General features: G+C 41.3%; 1 protein-coding gene across 2 annotated transcripts in view; it reads left to right on the top strand.

The window, feature by feature from the left end:
- CEP112 (centrosomal protein 112) overlaps positions 1 to 22729 on the top strand; it is a 432986-nt gene that overhangs the window by 261837 nt on the left and 148420 nt on the right. For both annotated transcript variants that reach the window (XM_007455273.1, XM_007455274.1), the window contains one exon: positions 11830 to 12060. In XM_007455273.1, coding sequence (XP_007455335.1) covers positions 11830 to 12060 — 231 coding nt within the window. The remainder of the gene's footprint in view (positions 1 to 11829; positions 12061 to 22729) is intronic.

Below are 22729 nucleotides of genomic sequence, written 5' to 3'. Positions count from 1 at the left end.
TTTCCTGTTCTTTTTTTTATTTTCTATTTTTCCATCTTGCTTGATATTTATCCTGCTCATTATTTCTGTGGAGTCTTGCTTTTCATCAGTTCTGGAAAGTTCTCAGTCATCATCTTTTCATGTCTGCCCTATCTTCCCTTCTCTCTCCTCTCCTTCTAGAACTCTAGGTATATATCAGATCTTATTTTCTATTCTGTAGCTTTAAACATCTCACTATTGTTTTCCTGATATTATTGTGCTGTATTGTGGGTAGTTTATTAAGGTCTCCTGTTTCACTGCTTCTCACTTCTGCTCTGTTCAAGCTGCCTTCACTCATCCATTCTATCTTTTATACAAAATTTTTATTTCTGGCAATTATGTTTGGTTCTTTCTCAAAGCTTGGAATTTTTGTTTAATCTCTTCTGGTTTACTCATTTTGTGACTCCGTCCTTTGTTTCTTTAAACACTTAACACGTTTATTTTATATTATTTTTCTGATAATTCCCATATCTGACGAACTTGCTTGTGGGAATCTGTTTCTGCTGACTCTTACCAATGGTGTTTTTTGGGGGGACTTAGTAGTTTTTTATTAGGAGCTCATATTTGGTTTATCTTAATCTGTGGAAACCTGGAGACATTAAAATGAAGAAGTTTTTCCCCAGAGGGAATTTGTTTTAGCTTCAGGTGGAAGCTGATAGCACTACAGACCTGAAGCCACTTCTGTCCTGCTCCAGGCTCCCCACCTTGGTCGGTGGTGTCATGTTCAGCTCACACATCGCTTTCCCTTGAAGCAGCAAAGTAGACGAGGACATTTTCCCTCAAAGATACCTGGCCTTTGATTGTGCTTACTGCTTATTACCCTGTTTCTGGCACATGCAGTTTTACATGTATGTGGTTTTTGTTGTTTCGTTTTTCCCTTTGAATGTTTCTCTTACTTCCAGTGAGCAAAGAAAGAAGCACTGAGTTTTATACAGGATCTAGATGTTTCATCTCATGAGGGTGTATCTAGTCTGGCAAACTACTTGAAACAAACATCCTCAGTCATCAGCATGCCTCACTCCTCCTTGCCTTCAACATGCCCTTAGCTGCTTAGTTCTCTAAATTCTGCCTCTAAGACTGTATTCCCGTCTGTTCCGCTTTTTCCCCACTGCTGGCCTTCTTGCCTGACTGTGCCGAATCATTGTGTAAACTGCCTCCGGGTTCGTCTTTCCTGGTGCAAATGCAGTGGCATCGCTTGGCTCACTGGCCCCCATTCCGTCTCCAGCAGCCAAGTTAAATCTCGTCACTGCTTCTTCAGTTCCTGAAATCCAACCCATGTAGCTTAACGTTCGAAATCCTTCAATAACCTCACCAAGTTTCTCTTTTCTGAGTTTCCCTTCTTCCTCTTTAATGCTCTCTTTTTCTTCTTGCATGTGGCTCATTCTTTCTGCCTGAAATGTCCTATATCTATCCCTGTCCCCAGATGGTGCTAATTTATCTCTTAAGGTCCACTCAGATGCATTCAGTTTTATTCAGTTTTCCAGAATCCTTCCAAGCTCAAAGTAACTCCTCCCTCTTTTGACCTGTAATGGCCCTTTGTCTTCATGCCTTGTGTGTGTGTGTGTGTGTGTACATGTATGTGTAGCTTATATATTATAGTCTAAAGTATTTTAGGGAAGATTTTTTTTGGAAGTCATTTGTCACAGTGGCTTCCACATCATAGATCTTAATAAATAGTGAACTATATATAACTATAAATGAAAGAGAGGCACAAACAAAATATTTCAGCTTGTGGTGATGATTACCCATAAACTTTCTATGAATGTACAAAGGTGACCTAATATATCAATAAGCTGTTAATGTGTCTTTATTCCAAAAGTGCCTGTAGAATAATTTTTCAATTTTGAAAATAATCTAAATGATTATTTCTTAACCATGAACATGTCCTCAACTTAAATACATTTTGCTTTCATAAAGTGTATTTAAAATTTTTGTTTGGGATGATAATCCTGGCAATCCATAATCCTTTATAAGATGTTTCAACCTCTTAACTTCTTTTGCTAGGACTTGTCAGATTCAGGGTGGTTTAAAGAATCATTAACTTTCTAAGGAAACTGGTTTATATTGTTGGGGTTTTTTTGTAATAAATTTTTTTATCATGTTAAAATACACATAATATAAAATTTGCCACCTTAACCATTTTTAAGTGTACAGGTCAGTGATATTAAATACGTTCACCTTGTTGTGCAACCATCACCACCATCCATCATATAACTCTTTTCATCTTATGAAACTGAAACTCAGGGCTTCCCTGGTGGTGCAGTGGTTGAGAGTCCGCCTGCCGATGCAGGGGACACGGGTTCGTGCCCCGGTCCGGGAGGATCCCACATGCCGCGGAGCGGCTGGGCCCGTGAGCCATGGCCGCTGAGCCTGCGCGTCCGGAGCCTGTGCTCCGCAACGGGAGAGGCCACAACAGTGAGAGGCCCGCGTACCACAAAAAAACAAAACAAAACAAAACAATAACGGAAACTCTGTACCCATTAAACAATAACTCTCTTTTCTTCCCACCCCCCCAGCCCCTGACAATCACCGTATACTTTCTATCTATATGATTTTGACTAAGTACCTCATATAAGGAGAATCATACAGCATTTGTCTTTTAGTGACTGGCTTATTTTACTTAGCATAATGTCTTCAAGATTCATATATATTGTAGCATATTGCAGGATTTCCTTTCTTTTTAAGGGTGAATAATATCCCACGTTTTGCTTATCTATTTATCCGTCACTGGACTTTTGGCTTGCTTCCACGTTTTCTGGTCTATATGTTTTTAAACTGCTAAATGAGAGTCAGCTTGACTAAAAGTTGTCCTGACGGTTTGTCTCTTAGAGACACAACCTTTATTATATTTTGAATTTTTGGAATAAATCTGCTCTTTCATATCAGTCACATAAATGCAGTTTTATAGCTTACTATTTATAATATTAAAGAAAAATGACACATCTATTCCAAATCAATCTTGGCAGTTTCATCACTCTAGCTATCAGCACATGCTAATGATTGAAATATTAAATACCTAAGGAAGGCTTTGGCATCAAGTTTTTTCATTTAATGTTTATTTTTCCAGACTTAGTTGATACATTTTTCAGCATAATTTTTCTATTTGAAAATCACCATTGGATTGAAGCCAGTTCATATCAGTGTTGCCAGCAATTTAAAATGCCTTCCTCTAAGTTACCATTACATACCTAGTCAACTGATAAAAATACACAGAATGCTGAAGTGCAGCCCTGGAAGGGTGTAGAGGAGCAAGTATGCATATTCACATTGGAAGTGGGTTCAGTGTTTTTGCAGAGCAATTTGGAAAAAAAGTTAAAAAGTTATTCTTAGAGTTTCTCCAAATAATTTTGGAGGACTGCTGTGAGCCTAAAAGCCTAATATTGTAGGCTTGTATAACCTAAAAGCAAAATATTGTAATTCATTCCCTGATGTCACCTATGTAATAATAATTGGAAATAAGGCAGATATTCAAGAATCATATAATTAAGTAAATTATGATACACTGTAATGATGAAACACCAAACAGCCACTAAAAATAACAAACACACTCATAAATGAGCCTAAAGGTAAAAAATTAGATGTGGGGAAAGGTAGAACGGTATCTACTCAGTGCTTATACCATTAAAAATATTTTTATGTGCATTGACAAACATTGAAATTCAGTTTGCAGTGGTGTCAGTGCCTGTGGAAAAGTAACTTTTTTTGTTCTTTTTATTTTTTGTAAAGATTTAATGACCTTGTGGCTTTTGGATGTTAGCTTCGTACTAATCATAGTGAAGGTCAAGGATTAGAAGTGCACAGTAAGAATAAATGAATAAAATACACACTATACAGCTTATGAATACCGTTCTTCATGGGAAATTCTTACTACTTGGACACAGCGTAGTATGTGATAAAAAGCAAAGGTTTTCAAATCAGATTGAACTTGGATAAAGTCTTTCCGTGTCTCTTTTTCTCAGACCCCATGACGTAGTTTGTCCGGGATGCTACAGCAAAATACTGCAGATTGGGTGGCTTATACGAAACAGAAATTTGTCACAGCTCTGGCTGCTGGAAGTCAAGGTCAAAGCAGCAGCGTGGTCACGTTCTGAGGGACATCCTCCTGGTTTGCAGCAGTGCCTTCTCACTGTGTGCTCACGGTGGAGGGCGAGGGAGCTCTCGGGGGTCTCTTTTATGAAGGCCCTAGTCCCGTTTCATAAGGGCATGAAATCACCTCCTAGGGGCCTCACCTCCTAGAACCATCAGCCTGGGCATTAGATTCTCAGCCTGTGGATTCTGTGGGGACGCTGGCATTCAGAGCCTAGTACTCTGTTACCCCAATGCCGTCACTTCCGCTGTCCTCCACAGATCTCAACTCCTCTCTCATAGCTCCTGTCTCATAACCTTTTCCTGGTGCCTCTGGGCGAGTTCTTCCATCTGGTTGTGTGTACAGTGCGCAGCTCTCTCCTCTGGCTGTAGCTGTGGCCTTTCCTTTCTCCCATCATTGCCACTTCTTCATTCTTTTCTGACTTCTTATTTCTGCTTTTCGTGTCTCCAATTTCTTTGCTTTTACCCTTTCCAGTACATTTTTATGCATATATACTCACATGTATGTATTTATTATGCTTTTAAAAAATACTTATCCACCTGTTCCAGTTATACTGCTTCAGATAACATATGCCATTGGTTGTTGTTGCTTCCTGATAGTAGCTTTGCTCCTCGGGGATCCTGAATTTGGCCGGTGAGCTTACATTCCCCAGGGACGATCAGATAGTCTAGGCGGTCACTTCTCCCGAAGGAGCAAAAGGCCAGGCTTCAGCTCCCGACCTGCTGGGTGAGCTCCTAGAAGGAGCAGAAAGAGGTCAGGGACCCTCAGCCAGAGCACCTCATTGCTGCGCCTCCCCACTCACAGCTCCTCCACCGGGAAAGTGTGCTGCCCAGGAGCTCACCTTAACCTCCTGGGCAGAATGGCAGTAGGAGGACGCAGTTTTCTAAGGTTGAATGTCATTAGTTCTGGAAGCTGGAGGGGACAGTGCAGAGCGTGAGTGAGTGAGCACCTGCTTTCTCCAGCTCCTCGCGCCAGCCAGGCACCTGCTTGCCTTGACCGGACTCAGGGCAACACCATGTTGGGTTCTTGTTTCCAACATGGCAGTGGGACAGATGAGATTGTCCCAGGGCTACGCAGGGAGAGGCTGGAGCAGAGAGCAAAGCTTGCTTCCCATCCCGCTGCTTTCAGCTTACGGGTTCCGGGTTTTCTTCCCGGACTGCAACCCCTTCCCCTCCACAGACGCGTGGTCTGCAGTTCAGGACAGGCTTTGTCCTCCCCAGGAACTCCCTGGAGTTTGTTTTTCTGTTGTTTTTATTGTTGTGGTGGTTGTCGTTATTAATATCTCAGATTCATGCCTCCTGTGGTTTCTCCATGGTTGATTCTGGGAAACAGAGTCAGCAGCCCATCCTGTTCTGCCGTATCGGTATCACGGAGTGTTTTTTAAAAGATTATTTTGTCCCCTAGAAACATAACTGTTGTCACTACCTAAGCCTATCCGCTCTTAGAAGATTTCTCTTCTGTTTCAGAACGTGATTAAATTGACCGTCTCTTCTCTTATTACGCCCAAATATAGTGTTCAAAGGGGAGGAGTCTTAAAACAAGGAGTAGAAAGCAAGAGACTTTGTTTTCAGGATAACTGGTTCAGAGCTGTGTACCAATATCCAGGTATCAATACATCCATGAAACAGGGGAGCAAATGCACTTAAAAAGCCTTTTATATAAAGTCCTCTTACACTTTTCCCAGGGATCATCTATTTCAAATCAGCTTTTTTAGGATAAAAATGGGGCACCCTGTCGCCTCCAGCTCCCGGTCTCAGATTTGTTATCGTTCAGCCATTTCTTCTTCTACAGCATAAATGCGTTTGACCAGCCATCTGTCATTCCTGTCCTTCTGATCTAAGTGTCGAGAGGGGGCAGGGCCAGTAGCCGAAATAGTATGAACTAACCCCAATCCAAGGTAAAGGAAACTTTGGATTTTAACAGTATCTATCATATTGGCTTATTTAGCATCTGTCACCTTAAATGAAATAATCTGCATCAGATGCCAGGTGCAAAGTCAATACTCAAAGTGCTCGCAATTATTATTTAGCTCATAGAAATTGTAAAATTGTTAGCGTTCAAAATAAGTGAGTACAGGATTTTTATGGAAAATGGGGTAATCTCATACTGTAGGTATTTTGATTTTTAAAGCAACTTCTCAGTATTTGCCTTTGTATACTGTCCCCATCATCCCAATGTAACTTTTGTCCTCACTGTCACTCTCGGGTCTTCTAGTTTCCGGTCAAGGAATTGTTGGTTTATACAGTGCTTGTTGAAATACATAGTACCGAAAACAGTTATCACCGTGTTTCAGAAAATGCTGCATTCGTAGCTAATGCATAGACAATAATAATAATAGTAACAACAGCAGCAAGTCCCCTTAGCCTGAACTAACTGTTCATCTGGTAGCATGGCATGCTAGGTTCCCTGATCTACTTTCCCTGTGAAAACAACTAAAAAGGCTAGATCCAATTTTTTTTTTTTTAAGAACATCTTTTTGAGTGTATTCACAAGCTCTTAAGTTAGGTAGGATACTCAGATATCAACATCTAAATGAAAACAGAAACCCAGAGGTGTAAGCAGAGCACTGAGGCAGCTCTCACCTTGAGGACCTTTTCTAAAACTGAGTGAACTTGAACTTCGGTTTGGGGCCTCTTATTGGGCACAGGGGAAAAACAAAGTCCAGGGTTTGCTTAAGGTGGAGGATCTAGGCTACTACTGTGCGTAAAGCTGGGACACCAAGGGCCACACCCACCATGTGCAAGTGAACTGGAAACAACCTTAATGTTGAGTGGGGTGCCCCTGAAAATTCATAACCGTAAGCCAGTGCTCGTGGATGTGTGATGCCTGAATTCGCACTGTCACCGTGTCCTGGAAAACGAGTCTGAGAACTCACTCTAAAGTCGTCCAGACATGCTGACGTCTCCAGGGCCCTGTCAAAGTCACATGATTGCCAGAGAACCACTTTCAATTCCAACAGATACGAACTTGCACTTAAAAAGAGCAACAATGCAAAACAGTAGGAGAAAAAACAAAGTACCATGAACCAGGGTCTTAAAAGTTTTTGAACAGCAGAATGAGACCTGCAAAGGCTTGAGATGCTGGAATTATCAGCCACAGAATAGAAAATAGTCATAGTTAGTATATGATGTAAAGTTAAAGATTTTAAAGGAATTGAAAATACTAAAATGGCAAAAGGGCGTTTAAAAATTACCATGCATATTTGTAAAAGAATAAACTCCTAAAAATAAAAACAAAACAACTGAAATTCTGAATCTGAATGGATTTGAGAGCAGATTACACACAGAAAATGCCTAGAACGTAGGCAAGAGGAAAAGATGAAAAAGATGAAAGAGAGGTTAGATGAAATGAAAGAATGGGAAGATCTACGTACATCATGTGAGTTCATAAAGAGTGGAGATAGAATGGAACAGAGACATTAAATTGATAGGTTAAGCCTGAGAGTTTTGCAGTAGTTATAAAAAAACAGATCCAGAGGAGGAGCATGTCCCAATCAGAATAAGTAAAAACATATCTACACTTAGAGAAATTAAAAAATTGAAGGATACAAAACACAAAGAGAAGATCTTAAAAGCAGCCAGAGAGACAAAAAAAAATTATCTTCCAATGAATAGCAGCTGACTTTTCAACAACACCCCTAAAAATATTTTCAGATTAGTGAAAACTGAGAGTGCTTGCCACTAAACTTCTTTAAAGAACTTAAAGGGTGTGCTTGGGGCTAAAGGAAAATGCTTGTATGGAAGGTCAGAGTTGCAAGAAGGAATGAGGAGACAAGACAGGAGGAAATATATGGATATATCTAAGCAGCTACTGAATAATTAGCAATTTTGAGTTGATAAAAATGAAATAAGCTGAAAATAACAACTCTAGCATATAAATATGGGAGACTGCCACAGGGCTTAAAAATGTCCTAAGTTTCTTTCGTTGTTTAAGAGCATATAAAAAATAATTAACTTTAAAATTTGATAAGTGAAACATGGGTATTGAGGCCTCTTACTGTAAGCACTAAAGAAAATATAGTGTATCACTTCCAAACCAGAGAGAAGAAAGTTGAAGGAGGAAAACATTTATTCATTTAGAATAAAAGAAGGAAAAGGGGGGAGAAAAACAAAACATACAGAGCATAGGGCAAACAGCACAAAATAAGAGAAAAAAATAAAGGCACATATGTTAGCATGTACAAACTAATGGACTACATTGGAATAAATGCCCCATTTATTTATTTATTTATTTATTTATTTATTTAATTAATTTAACATCTTAATTGGAGTATAATTGCTTTACAATGGTGTGTTAGTTTCTGCTGTATAACAGAGTGAATCAGCTATGTGTATACATATATCCCCATATCTCCTCCCTCTTGCGTCTCCCTCCCACCCTCCCTATCCCACCCCTCTAGGTGGACACAAAGCACCGAGCTGATCTCCCTGTGCTATGCGGCTGCTTCCCACTAGCTAACTATTTTACACTTGGTAGTGTATATATGTCAATGCTACTCTCTCACTTCGTCCCAGCTTACCTTTCCCTCACTGTGTCCTCAAATCCATTCTCTATGTCTGCATCTTTATTCCTGTCCTTCCCCTAGGTTCTTCAGAACCTTTTTTTTTTTTTTAAAGCATCCATATATATGTGTTAGCATACGGTATTTGTTTTTCTCTTTCTGACTTACTTCATTCTCTGTGACAGACCCTAGGTCCATCCACCTTACTACAGATAACTCAATTTCGTTTCTTTTTATGGCTGAGTAATATTCCATTGTGTATATGCGCCACATCTTTATCCATTCATCTGTTGATGGACACCTAGGTTGCTTCCATGTCCTGGCTATTGTAAATAGAGCTGCAATGAACATTGTGGTACATGACTCTCTTAGAATTATGGTTTTCTCAGGGTATATGCCCAGCAGTGGGATTGCTGGGTCGGATGGTAGTTCTACTTTTAGTTTTTTAAGGAGCCTCCATACTGTTCTCCATAGTGGTTGTATCACAGTGCAAGACGGTTCCCTTTATTCCACACCCTCTCCAGCATTTATTGTTTGCAGATTTTTTGATGATGGCCATCCTGACTGGTGTGAGGTGATACCTCATTGTAGTTTTGATCTGCATTTCTCCAATGATTAGTGATGTTGAGCATCCTTTCATGTGTTTGTTGGCAGTCTGTGTATCTTCTTTGGAGAAATGTCTATTTAGGTCTTCTGCCCATTTTTGGATTGGGTTGTTTGTTTTTTTGATATTGAGCTGCATGAGCTGCTTGTAAAGTTTGGAGATTAATCCTTTGTCAGTTGCTTCATTTGCAAATATTTTCTCCCATTTTGAGGGTTGTCTTTTCGTCTTGTTTATGGTTTCTTCTGCTGTGCAAAACCTTTTACGTTGCATTAAGTCCCACTTGTTTATTTTTGTTTTTATTTCCGTTTCTCCAGGAGGTGAGTCAAAAAGGATCTTGCTGTGATTTATGTCACAGAGTGTTCTGCCTCTAAGAGTTTTATAGTGTCTGGCCTTACATTTAGGTCTTTAATCCATTTGGAGTTTATTTTTGTGTATGGTGTTAAGGAGTGTTCTAATTTCATTCTTTTACATGTAGCTGTCCAGTTCTCTCAGCACCACTTATTGAAGTCTTTTCTCCATTGTATATTCTTGCCTCCTTTATCAAAGATAAGGTGACCATAGGTGCGTGGGTTTATCTCTGGGCTTTCTATCCTGTTCCATTGATCTGTATTTCTGTTTTTATGCCAGTACCATGCTGTCTTGATTACTGTAGCTTTGTAGTATAGTCTGAAGTCAGGGAGTCTGATTCCTCCAGCTCCGTTTTTCTTTCTCAAGATTGCTTTGGCTATTTGGAGTCTTTTGTGTTTCTATATGAATTGTGAAATTTTTTGTTCTAATTCTGTGAAAAATGCCATTGATAGTTTGATAGGGGTTGCACTGAATCTGTAGATTGCTTTGGATAGTAGAGTCATTTTCACAATGTTGATTCTTCCAATCCAAGAACATGGTATATCTCTCCATCTGTTTGTATCATCTTTAATTTCTTTCATCAGTGTCTTATAGTTTTTTGCATACAGGTCTTTTGTCTCCTTATGTAGGTTTATTCCTAGGTATTTTTGTTCTTTTTGTTGCAATGGTAAATGAGAGTGTTTCCTTAATTTCTCTTTCAGATTTTTCATCATTAGTGTATAGGAATGCAAGAGATTTCTGTGTAAATGCCCCATTTAAAAGACAAACTTTGATGAGATTTTTTAAAGGAAGTTTCCAAAATATATGCTATTTATAAGATATATAGCTAAAACTTGAGGATACAAAAAGGTTTAAAAGCGTGGATAAGAATATACCATACGGGCTTCCCTGGTGGCGCAGTGGGTGAGAGTCCGCCTGCCGATGCAGGGGACACAGGTTCGTGCCCCGGTCCGGGAAGATCCCACATGCCGCGGAGCGGCTGGGCCCGTGAGCCATGGCCGCTGAACCTGCACATCCTGAGCCTGTGCTCCGCAACAGGAGAGGCCACAACAGTGAGAGGCCCATGTACTGCAAAAAAAAAAAAAAAAAAAATTGTACAACTGGCCATGAAGCAATCTCAAAAATTTTCAAAGAAGTAACGTAATATGGAGTACATTCTCTGGCCACAAAGCACTTAGAAGTGAATAACAAAAAGACAGTCATTAAACTTCACATCCTAAATTGGTTGTTGTCCCCCTAAAATTTCATATCCACCCAGAAGCTGGGAGTGTGACCCTGTTTGGAAATAGGGTCTTTGCAGATGTAATCAAGTTAAATGAGGTCATGCTCGATTAGGAGGAGCCCTAAGTCCAAGGTGACCATTGTCCTTATAAGAAGAGGGAAATTTGGACACAGAGATATGGACACACAAGCACAGCCATGAGGAGATGGGGGCAGAGGCTGGAGCGACGCATCGAGAAGGCAAGGATGGCAAGCAGCCACCGAAAGCTGGGGGAGACTCTGCCTCAGAGCCTCCAGAAGGAGCCTGCCCTGCCAGCACGTTGCTTTCAGACTCGCAGCCTGTAGAACTCTGAGAGAATAAACGTTGTCTTAAGCCACCCAGCTTTTCGTACTTTGTTGGGACAGCTCTAGGAAACTAGTATACCCCATAGGTTTGGGAATTAAGAAACATACTTCTAAGTAGATCATAAGTCAAAGAAAAAAATAAAAATGGAAGTTCAAAATGTTTTGAATTAAATGGTAATGAAAATGTCGTGTATCTAAACCTAAGAGATTAAACTTAAGCAATGGTAGAGCGGTATTTATAGTCTTAAGTTTATAAACCAGGAAAGAAGAAAGGATAAAAATAAATGAGTTAAACATCCAAGATAAGAAGTTAGAAGAATAAAAAACCCAAGAATGTAGAATGAGGGACATAACAAACATAAGAGCAGAAATCAATGAAATAAAAACAAAAAATACAGTAGCAAGTACTAGACGAATCTTAGAAACATAATGTTGCCTATTTGAAGAAGCAAGTTGCAGAAGAATACATGTAATATTCCATTTACATAGGGATTTGAAACAAATAAGACTAAATGTGACGTATATGGTAAACGATTTTAGGTAGGATCTCTGTCTGAGTTAGAAAGGGTGCCATGGGATTGGAGAAGGAGGGAAGCAGGAGGAAGGAAGCAGTGAACTTCCTTTGTTTGGTAGCCTTTTGCAGTTCTTCTTCTACAGCTCTCCTAGTCATGTCCTCTGACCATTGTCCCATTTTAAAAAAACAAGGTTATTGCTGACATGGAGGCACAAGTCCACAAGTTGAGAGAAGAGCTGATCAGCGTGAACTCCCAGCGGAAGCAGCAGCTGGTGGAGCTCGGTGTTCTTCGTGAAGAGGAGAAGCAAAGGACTGCTCGGGACCACGAGGCTGCCGTCAACAAACTGAAGGCTGAGTCAGAAAAGATGAAAATAGAGCTGAAAAAGACTCATGCCGCTGAGACAGAGGTGACGCTGGAAAAGGTAAGATGCCCACCTGGATGTTTTATAGACAGTCGAGACCCGTGTTTGAAATCCACTGATGCCACCGTTATATTTAATCTCGAAGAGGTGGTGGACTTAGGATTAGTCTCCAGTTGATAAACCATTCAAGTGAGCAATCTAATTGTCTTGCTGTATGTCTCAGGGAGTTTCCTGACTTTTCTCTTGACTTCTGTGGAAGGGATTGTATGGAATATCCCTTCCATAGTTATTAAACATACACTGTGAGAAAAGTGTTATAACATTATCAAATATTATACCGATTAGGAGTATTTGGGCTGTCACCTTGAGCTTTTCCTAAGGTGAGACTAGGTTTCAGATCTTTCTCGTGTTGTCTAATGGTCATTTCTAGATTTTACAGTTTTTTATGTGTCCCATAGATGATGACATATTTTCCCAGATTGATATTTCAAAGAAAGAACTTTCTTTAGAATTACACATTTTTGAAATATATGTCAATATAATGTTTACACATTTTGAGTTGACTTATATTCCAGAGACGGCCTCAAATATTTGTTCTTCTGGTGTTCTGGAAAAGTGTAAATATTTTAATCGGGTAGTAAAAGTGAATTGCTATTAATCGTCACAACTGTCAACTGCCCCTTGAGTTCTTTAAGACCAACCTCTATCCTGGGATCAAGACACTGGGAAAGGGTAATTTAAGAATCTTTTAATTTTATTTTTTTCCTACCTCTTCTTGATCTTTAAATGTGAAGCCTTCATAGAGCATACCATGCCATTCTAGGTGCTGCTCTACTGATTTTACCTGGATCGTGGCCCTAAGGTGCTTACTTTGCATCAGTACCGTCATCTACCTGAGGGTCAGATTTCAGCAGACTGGGCCCGTGGCAGCCTGGCTCTGAACCCAGAGAGAAACCGAAAGAGGGCTCTGAAGAGGCAGGAGTGCGCCTGGCTTCCTGGAGGGAGGCCGGTGTGGCTGGGAAAGATGACGGAGGAGGGGAGGACGAGGGGCTGAGGTCAGGGACGAGGCCTCTGGGGACAGACCGGGCCCCGTAGGGCTGTGGAGGCCACTGCAAGGGCTTGGCTTTGACCCCCATAAGTAGAGGAAGCCTGGCGGGTTTGGAGCAGAGGGCTGATGTGACCCGAGGCGTTTGCACAGGCTCTCGGGCCACGCCCGCCTGCCGAGGGTGAGGGTGGAAGTGGGGAGACTAGTTCAAAAGCTATTGCAGTGATTGAGACCAGAGTTGAGAGATGCTGGGCTTGGCCAGTAGCACTGAAGCTGGTACCCGAGTCCGGCTGGCTTACGGTCTGATGGTCTGCAGGCAGAGCTGACGGGATCTGCTTTGGGTTCAGACGTGGGAGTGGGGGGTCGGGGGGGGAGGCGGAGGGAGAGAGAACGTGTGAGTGAGTCGCCCAGCGTGATTCCAAGGCGACTTGCTGGAGCCACGAAGCGAGCGGAGTTACGTGCCCTTTGCTGTGTGTGAGAGACGGCGAGAGCTGCGCAGGCCACAGGGACATGACCTGGCTGAGGGGCCTTCGTACCTCCAGTGAGGATGCTAGCGGTCATTCCTTCAGAGCAGCGTGGAATCATGCTGTTTGATGCCAAAGTATACAAGGTGTCAGGAACTGGGAATGTCCTGATACCCAGTAGTTTTAGCCCCCTGACCGATGGGGAAGCTGCTGGGAACTGACACACACCGCACCTCAGCTCTGCTCACTGCCGCCAAAAGTTCAAAGTATCTCCAAGTAAATGTGCTTAAATGGCACGGATACCAATGCACCTCGACTTTTTAAAACGCTGGACATAGTAAAGCCAGACTTATAAAACATACAGTTTAGGCCTTCATTTTCTTGAATCACGTGTTCACATTTTAAAGGTTTCTTTTTAATAGGAGATGAATTTTTCAAGTATAGGTTTATATGTGTTACTCACAAATTGACAGGTTACAGATAATAAAAGAAATTAGTATTAGAAGCCATCGGTAATTTCTTTGGCAAGTATTTCTTGAATATTTTCTATATCTCAAAGGCATTATCCCAGGCACTTTGGGGCTACACAGAAAAAGGGAAAAAAAGGCACTGTCCTCAAGGAGATTATAAAACAGTAGTGGCTGCAGGACACACACACATACACAGATAACTGTAATGCAAGGTAGAGTGTGAACTGGGGGGAAATGATTTTCTATTAAGGAAATCGGGGGAAATTACCTGGAAGAGATGGATGTCACTTGAACTGGACGCGGGTAATGTGTAGGATTTTGCTAGTAGGTTCGAAGCCACAGGAATAAAACAGCAAGAGCCAACAACCCCATGTACGTGGCATAGCGGCAACCAAGGGAGAGTGGTCAGTGCCGAGCCTGGAGACGGCGGGGGTCGCCGAAGGCCTCCGAAGCTGTGGTGGGTATTAGGATTCATGGGGTAACAGTGAGGAGGTACCGACGGTTTTTAAGCCATGAAGTGTCAAGGTTCAAGCGGTTATTAGGAGAATCCTTCCAAGGTGCCATGGAGTAGGGGTAGTTGGCAGGACTGGATTAATCCAGGTGACAGGTCCCCGAGGGCGCCTCAGAGGTACGGGAATGTGGTGGGGGCCTCGTGGTGAGCACGGGCCAGAGGAGGCGTGTTTGAGAGTCAGCCCAGCCAGGGCGCCGATTAGACTTGTGAGGTGTAAACCCCGCCCTGGATGAACGGGGAATGTCACAGGCTAGGGTCGGGGTAGAGGATGAAGTCGGTTATGAACGTCAGTTGCATTTGGCCCCAGCTGCGACGTTCCCTTGCGGTCGAAGGGACGTTTGTAGCGAATCCCAGGAAGAGCAGGACCGGAGGAGTAGCTCCAGACTGGGGCCTGCGCAGGGGGAGTACAGACGGAGGGCTTCGGCGGCGAAGTCGGGGAAACGGTCCAAGAAGGGCCGTTACGGTGAGAGGGACGCGGGAGGGCATTTTCATGGGAAGGAAGGAGGACAGTGTATTGGAAGGAGGCTTTTGCCAAGAATGCGACAGAAGACCCGGAAGGCTGAGGGTGAGAGAAGGGCCCCAGGATTGGAAACCGAGAATCGTTGATGACCTTGGACGGAGCGCTGCAGGTGGCGGTGTGGACGGAGCACAGCTGCAGGGGTCAGGGAGGGGGGAGCGAGGGGCTGGAGATGAGGGGGGAGCCTGACGCTCCAGGGAGGTGTCGCCCGGAGAGCAGCCGGAGTTACGGAGGGCGCTTAGGTGGAAACACCTGGAAATGCCTGGAAGAGGGAGAGGGGGATGAGAGACCCGCGCGGCACCGCGGCTTGTGACCCGAGCGTCCAGGGCGTGAGCGAGGCAGGCAGGGCTCTGCTCCTGGGACCCGCCTCACTCTCCCTGCCTGGGGTGCTCTCGCGCACGTTCTCCTATAGTCGTCCTCCCGCTTGTCCCCCGCCCTCCTCAGCACCTCCCGAGGTCTTCACAGCTCGTCTCACTCTCTGAATACATCTTCATTGTTTTACTTGTTTATTTGCAACGCCCACCCCCCATTAGACCATAACCTCATTAGCAGGACCTTGTCCATCTCGTTCGTTTCTGCACTGCCAGGGTCTAGAAAACTTGGCCCATGGTGGGTGCTCACCTGTGTACGTCAAGGAGGGCATGGCAGGAGCCGTGACTTTCTAGGGGGAGGAAGGAAGGAGAGAATTGGGAAGGATACAAAGGAGTCTGTGACAAGCCTCGAGAAGAGCTTCTGTCTGGTGTCATCCGGATCCTTAGTAGAGCATCACCGCAGTCTGTGCAGAGCGAGGAATTTCAAGACGAGTGGGACCGTCCCCCGGGCTGCAGGCTGAGCAGATGGTTGGGATGCAGCTGAAGGAAGGGGATGGGGGGAAGGTGCACGGGTAGGATTAGGGTTCTGCAGGGAGAGAACAGAGCGTGGCGGGGTGAGTCTGGAAGAATGGAATGCGCTGAACTGAACTGAGAACACAAGTGATACAGGAAGATAGAAGCGGGGTTTCAGTGGAGTGATTTTAGCTGACGTGGATAATGAGCTAGAATGCAGGCACTTGGTGGCATCAGGAGGGTCTGGGGGACAGGTGGAGAGCATTAAGTTGCCATGTTAGTGCCATGAGTTCCAGAGTCCGTATGATAAAATACAAGTGCTCTGCTCTTGATGCAAAGAGTAATTTGCATTTTCCCATTGATGCATAGTTTTCCTTAACTAGTTGAAGGAGTTCCCCACGCAGTGAGAACAGAACTGTGAGTTCCCTGAAACAGCCCTTGTGAAATATTCGTTTCCAAAGCTTCAGGATCACGCACGGTGCCTCGTACAAAGTAGGCGTTCATAAATGTTAAGTGAATAAAAGAATGAAGGATGAACTTAGAGATTCAGTTCTACAGTTTGTGCTACTGTGAATGGTAATATGAATAAATAAAAAATTGCCATTGATTCATCCAAATTTGGTTTCAACCCATTATATGTACTTTGGGTAGGACAAGATACACCTTTATATTCAAATATTCATTTTTTATTGTTGTAATCCCCTTCATATTAGTAAGTTAAATGCAAAGCATAACATTTTTTAAAGATAGTTTTAAAAATTAATAGATATTTGAGTTCTCCCTATAAAAATTTGAATTAGCTCTCATGAATTGATAGATAATTCTCTTGCGAGCCTGTTGTGTCATCGTGCATGTTACTTGAATTCTTCTCACTATGTCTTATAAAAGGTTTAATGTTTTATCATTTTTAAATAAATCTGAAAGTTAAAATATTTGCTAGTGTTTCAAAATCCAGTGAGAACTGAGGGATTTAGAAATTGATTTTCTCTCATTAAGTATAAAGTTGAGGTTCAAAGAGGAGAGAATAACCCCAGAATAATAAATAATCTAAATGTAACCTTCCCTGTGGGTCTGGGTTGTTTCAGTAGCGCTTACAATGTTAAGGTTATAAAAGAATTCCTAAGTCCAGATCCTCCCTGAGTTTCTGTCAGCAGCGATTTAGACTCCAGTGATATCTTCAATGGCTCTGAGTTAAGAGAAACATGAAATACCTCCACAAGGTCAAAATACTTGAAATAGAGAATCCAAGAGAATAAATGATTGACATTTGCAAAGTGAAAGCTGCTTTTCCAGCCTTTTAAAATCTTTTCAAACCAAATTGAAACAAAGTCCATAAAATCTGAACCTTTGAAAAATTAAAGAACATTATTACTAAATGATGGTCGTGGGTAACTCTCAGATGTTTGATTAAAAGGTTGGTATTCTGGGGATTTCCCTGGTGGCGCAGTGGTTGAGAGTCCGCCTGCCGATGCAGAGGACATGGGTTCGTGCCCCGGTCCCGGAAGATCCCACATGACGCGGAACGGCTGGGCCCGTGAGCCATGGCCGCTGAGCCTGCGCGTCCAGAGCCTGTGCTCCGCGACAGGAGAGGCCACAGCTGTGAGAGGCCCACTTACCCCAAAAAAAAAAAAAAAAAACCCAAAAAACAAACAAAAAGAAACTTTGGTATTTAAAATTTACCATTCTTTCAGAAATCTATTCAGCTATTTTAAAAATAGCCTTTCTTGAAATAGAAGATATTTTAGAAAATATGGGAAATAGAGAGGTGTAAAATTCCTTGTTACTGTCACCACCCGGAGATAACCAATAGTAGTAATTTAATATGTACATAAAATAGCTATATTAACTTAGCTGACTGAGATCATACTAAATAAACAGCTATGCCTTTTGCTTTTTTAAGAGCTACGCTAATAATATTCCAGTGTCATTTGGAATTCTTTGAAAATGTTGTTTTCATTTTTTCATAATACTGTGTTTTATGGATGTAGCATGATTTAGTGTGAAATTCCTTTATTTTTAAACATTTAGCTTTAAACTTTTTATGTAAATTGATGCAAAAATTAACATCTTCATACATCAAATTTTGTCAACATTTCCATTTTCTCCCCCTTAGTTTAAGATCCCAGTAGAATTACAGGGTCAAATTGCTTTTCACAACGGTTGTACTAATTTGTATTTTCCCCAGCAGAATATCTGTTTTATCTAGACAGTCCTTAGTATTAAACCTCTTCTTTGATTTGGGGAGGGGGGTGGTGAAAAACGTTAATTGTTTCTAATTTGCATTTTTAAGAGTGAGACTGAACATATATAATAGATTCGTTATTCGTGTTTCATTTTCTGAGAAGTGCTTGTTCACCCCCTTTGTCAGTTTCTCTTCTGTTTATGTCCTAGTGTTATCCTCATCACCTTATATAAACTTGTTTATGTTTAGGATGGTGACGCTCTTTGTGGCAGGTACTTTTGGTATTTGCCTTTTAATTTTGTCATTTAATTTTATGATACACAAAATTCTTATTTGTATTTAGTGTCATCTCTCAATTCCTTTGTGAAGTCTCCAGTATAAGGAGTTGTTTTAAGCTTCACGATTTGATATTTTTAAATATATGAACACGTCAAGCATTTTCCGCACGGTACTAAGTAAAATGCTCTTATGAAATTGACACAGTCCTTACCCGCTTGGGCTCCTGGTCTGTAATTTTAATGGTGTCTGAAGGATTATACTGGAATTCTGCCAGCCTGAAGTCATTAAAAGGCTTTGAGCAACAATTCAGCATCTTTTTCAAATTTAAGAAAAGCTCCATATGGTACAATTATTCAAAGCTAAGGTCATAGAAACTACTTAAACCTTTGAAATTTATAATTAAAGGATTAATATTAACTTATGAAGACGTCATTTGGGCTTAAAATGGATTTCTAATCTCAATTCTGTTCTTTTTACTTTGATCTTTTCCCTGAGTTTTTCCTTTGCTAAAGATGTGAAGTTTGTACCCTTAAATTTTTAAATATGATTCTCAAACAGTTCAGATTTATAAAAACTGATTGACAAACACCATCCCATTTGATTTTTACAGTTTTCCACGAATGTTGATGAACTTCAAGTCGGTGCTTTCTTCTGGGTTTTTAACCCACAGCTTGGCATAATGGACTCTAATGATACCTCTAAAAGTACCATTAAGTTAATCTGGAAAAGAAAAAACTTGCACAAATGGAAACTTGGAAAACTTTGGGTGTGTTCATAATTTGAATACGATGGATTGGTGTTCATTTATATTAAGGTTTAGAATTTTAAAGTATCTTCAAATGGCCTCAATCGTAAACCTTCTTTGAATGGTGAAAGGGGCTATGTCTTATACAAAAGCTAAGACTTTTCTGTCATTCTGACAATATATACAAATCAGTCCAAACCAAATATTTTAGTTCAATCAGTTAATGTATCTCTGTGTAACAAGAGGAACTGTGTGTTCCTTTGAGACTCCGTTTAACATCGACTTCCAGCTTTCTCCCACTTCTTCTGATTCTGATGCGAGGCACCTGTTTCACAGTGACTCCACTAAATACTGGAATCGTATCTGGGGTGTCTGCTTATTCAGCAGAAGTAGCAGAGGATCTGTCGTCATTCATGTTTGAGTAGTTACGTCGCCAAGGTTTTACCGCCCTCTCCTGCGTGGGCTGCAGAGTCGCGGGCGGGTGAGGTGGAGTAGCGCTGCTGCCTGATGCACAGCTCCCCAGCGTTCCCCTGAGAACTTATTGCACCCGCTCTACCTCTGCTGCTTCCGGTAACAGAGGGCTCCTGTTTTGCAGCACATCTGGGAGAGGGGAGCAGTAGCTCCACTTCAAAGGCTAGCTTCCCTAGGCTAGAGAGCTAAGTTTTACTAGGAGGAAATTAGAAGACAGTGTGTTTTATGTTAGGGATTATTTGAAAATAAAATCTAGAATTACAAGTGAATCATTGTTTATTTTTAAAGTAAACATTTAAAGTTTCCAGGATTAACCCCCCCCCCCTTGTCGTTCTGTAGCCTGACTTTCTAATACTCTAATCGCACCAGTATAAATGGGAGTTCTGCCACTCACCAGTTGTTGTTGGTTTTATCCTTTTTGGATGTTCTTAAGGGAAAAATTTTTACCTAGAATGAAGGAAAAAAACTCTTAGGTCAGTGCAGCAAGTGATAGTAATCGGTAAGTTATTGAAAGTAGAGCAGTTCACTTGCCGTCCTCAGAGACTGATACCCAAACTAAGAGAGTCGGGAGCAAGTAAATGAGCAGGTATTTGTGCCCAGAGCCTTTTGTGTGTTTAAGGTTAGTATTGATAACTGTACAGTTCTTCTGATCCTTTTGGCTTCGTGGCCAAACCTATAGGAGTGTATTTATTTATTTATTTGAAGTATACTTGACGTACAATATTATATCAGTTTCATGTGTACAACATGACAATTCAACATTTCTCTACCTTACGAAATGATCACCACAGTGTACGTGCAGTTACCATCTGTCATCATACAAAGTTAACACAGTATTATTGACTATATTCCCCATACTATACAGTACATCCCCATTGTTTATTTAATTTATTACTTATTTTATGACTGGAAGTCTGTATTCTTAATCCCCTTCACCCAGTTCATCTCGCCCCTCAACCTCTACTCCCCTCTGGCAACCGATCAAACTATTCTCTGTATCCATGGGTCTGGGTTTTGTTTTGCTTTTTAGATTCCATATATAAGTGAAATCATGCACTATTTGTCTTTCTGTGTCTGATTTATTTCACTTAGCATAAAACCCTCAAGGTCTATCCATGTTGCACGTGGCAAGATTTCTTTCTTTTTATGGTTAAGTAGTATTCCACGTCTTCTTTATCCATTGATGGCTACTTAGGTTGTTTCCATATCTTGGCTACTGGAAATAATACTGCAGTGAATATAGAGGAGTATATATCTTTGCAAGTTAGTGTTTTCATTTTTTTCAAGTAGATACCCAGAAGTGAAATTGCTAGATCATGTGGTAGTTATATCTTTAATTTCTCATATTCTGTAGTGGCTGCACGAATTTACATTCCAACCAACAGTGTACAGATGTAGCCTTTTCTCCACATCCTTGCCAGCATTTGTGTGTGTGTGTGTGTGTGTGTGTGTGTGTGTGTGGTACACGGGCCTCTCACTGTTGTGACCTCTCCCGTTGCGGAGCACAGGCTCCGGACGCACAGGCTCGGCGGCCATGGCTCACGGGCCCAGCCGCTCCGCGGCATGTGGGATCTTCCCGGACCGGGGCACGAACCCGTGTCCCCTGCATCGGCAGGTGGACTCTCAAACACTGTGCCACCAGGGAAGCCCCTTGCCAGCATTTGTTATTTCTCGTCTTTTTGATAATAGCTATCATGACAGGTGTGAGGTGACAGCTCATTGTAGTTTTGATTTGCATTTCCCTAATTACTAGTATTGTTGAGCATCCTTTCATGTGTCTCTTGGCCATTTGTATGTCTTCTTTGAAAAAAATGTCCATTTAGATCCTATGCCCATTTTTTAATTAGTTTGGTTTTTATTGTTGATTTGTATGAGTTCTTTATATATATTTTGGATATTAACCCTTTATCAGATATAATTTGCAAACACCTTCTCCATTCAGTAGGTTGCCGTTTCATTTTGTTGATGGTTTCCTTTGCTGTGCAGAAGCTTTTTAGTTTGAGGCCGTCCCATTTGTTTATTTTTGCTGTTGTTGTCCTTGCCTTTGGGGTCAGACCCAAAAAAACACGGCTAAGACTGACGTCAGAAGCTTACTGCCGATGTTTTCTTCCAGGATTCTTATGGTTTCAAGTCTTACAAGTCTTTCAAGTCTTTAACCCATTTTGAGTTTATTTTTGTATGTGGTGTAAGATAGTGGTCCAGTTTCATTCTTGTGCATGTAGCTGTCCAGTTTTCCCAGCACCACTTATTGAAGAGACTGTCCTTTCCTCGTTGTATACTCTTGCCTCCTATGTCGTACATTGACCATACCTGTGCGGTTTTATTTCTGGACTCTCTATTCTGTTCCACTGATCTGTAGGTCCGTTTTTATACCAATACCATACTACTTTTTTATTTCTATAGCTTTGTAGTATAGTTTGAAACCAGGGAGCATGATATCTCCAACTTTGTTCTTCTCTCTCAAGATTGCTTTGGCTATTCGGGATCTTTGGTGTTTCCACACAATCTTTAGAATTATTTGTTCTAGTTCTGTGAAAAATGCCACTGGAATTTTGGTAGGGATTGCATTAAATCTGTAGATTGCTTTGGGTAGCATGGACATATTAATGGTATTAATTCTGCCAATCCGTGAGCCCGGAATATCTTTCCATTTATTTGTGTCTTCTTCAGTTTCCTTCAGCAGAGAGTGTTTCACAGTTTTCGGTGTGCAGGTCTTTCACCTCTTTGGCTGAATTTATTCCTAGGTTTTTATTCTTTCTGATTCAATTGTGAGTGGGATTGTTTTCTTGATTTCTCTTTCTGATAGTTCATTATTAGTGTATAGAAACACACCAGGTTTCTGTATATTAATTTTATATCCTGCAGCTTTACTGAATTCATTTATTAGTTCTAACAATTTTTTGGTGGAGTCTTTAAGGTTTTCTGTGTGTGGTATTATGTCATCTGTAAACAGTGACAGTTTTTCTTCCTTTTCAGTTTAGATGCATTTTATTTCTTTTTCTTGCCTAATTGCTGTGGCTTTGACTTGCAGTACTGTGTTAAGTAAAAGTGACCAGAGTGAGTATCCTTGTCTTGTTCCTGACCTTAGAGGAAAAGCTTTTGGCTTTCCACAGTTGTATATGATAGTCATACACAGACTTTATTATGTTGAGGTACATTCCCTCTTTGTTGAGAGCTTTTATAAATGGGTGTTGAATTTTGTCAGATGCTTTGCATCTATT

Source organism: Lipotes vexillifer, unplaced genomic scaffold, assembly GCF_000442215.2.
Source record: "Lipotes vexillifer unplaced genomic scaffold, Lipotes_vexillifer_v1.1 scaffold664, whole genome shotgun sequence".
Taxonomy (NCBI): domain Eukaryota; kingdom Metazoa; phylum Chordata; class Mammalia; order Artiodactyla; family Lipotidae; genus Lipotes; species Lipotes vexillifer.
Note: the sequence above shows the minus strand (reverse complement) of the source record. Positions and strands in the feature narration are given on the sequence as shown.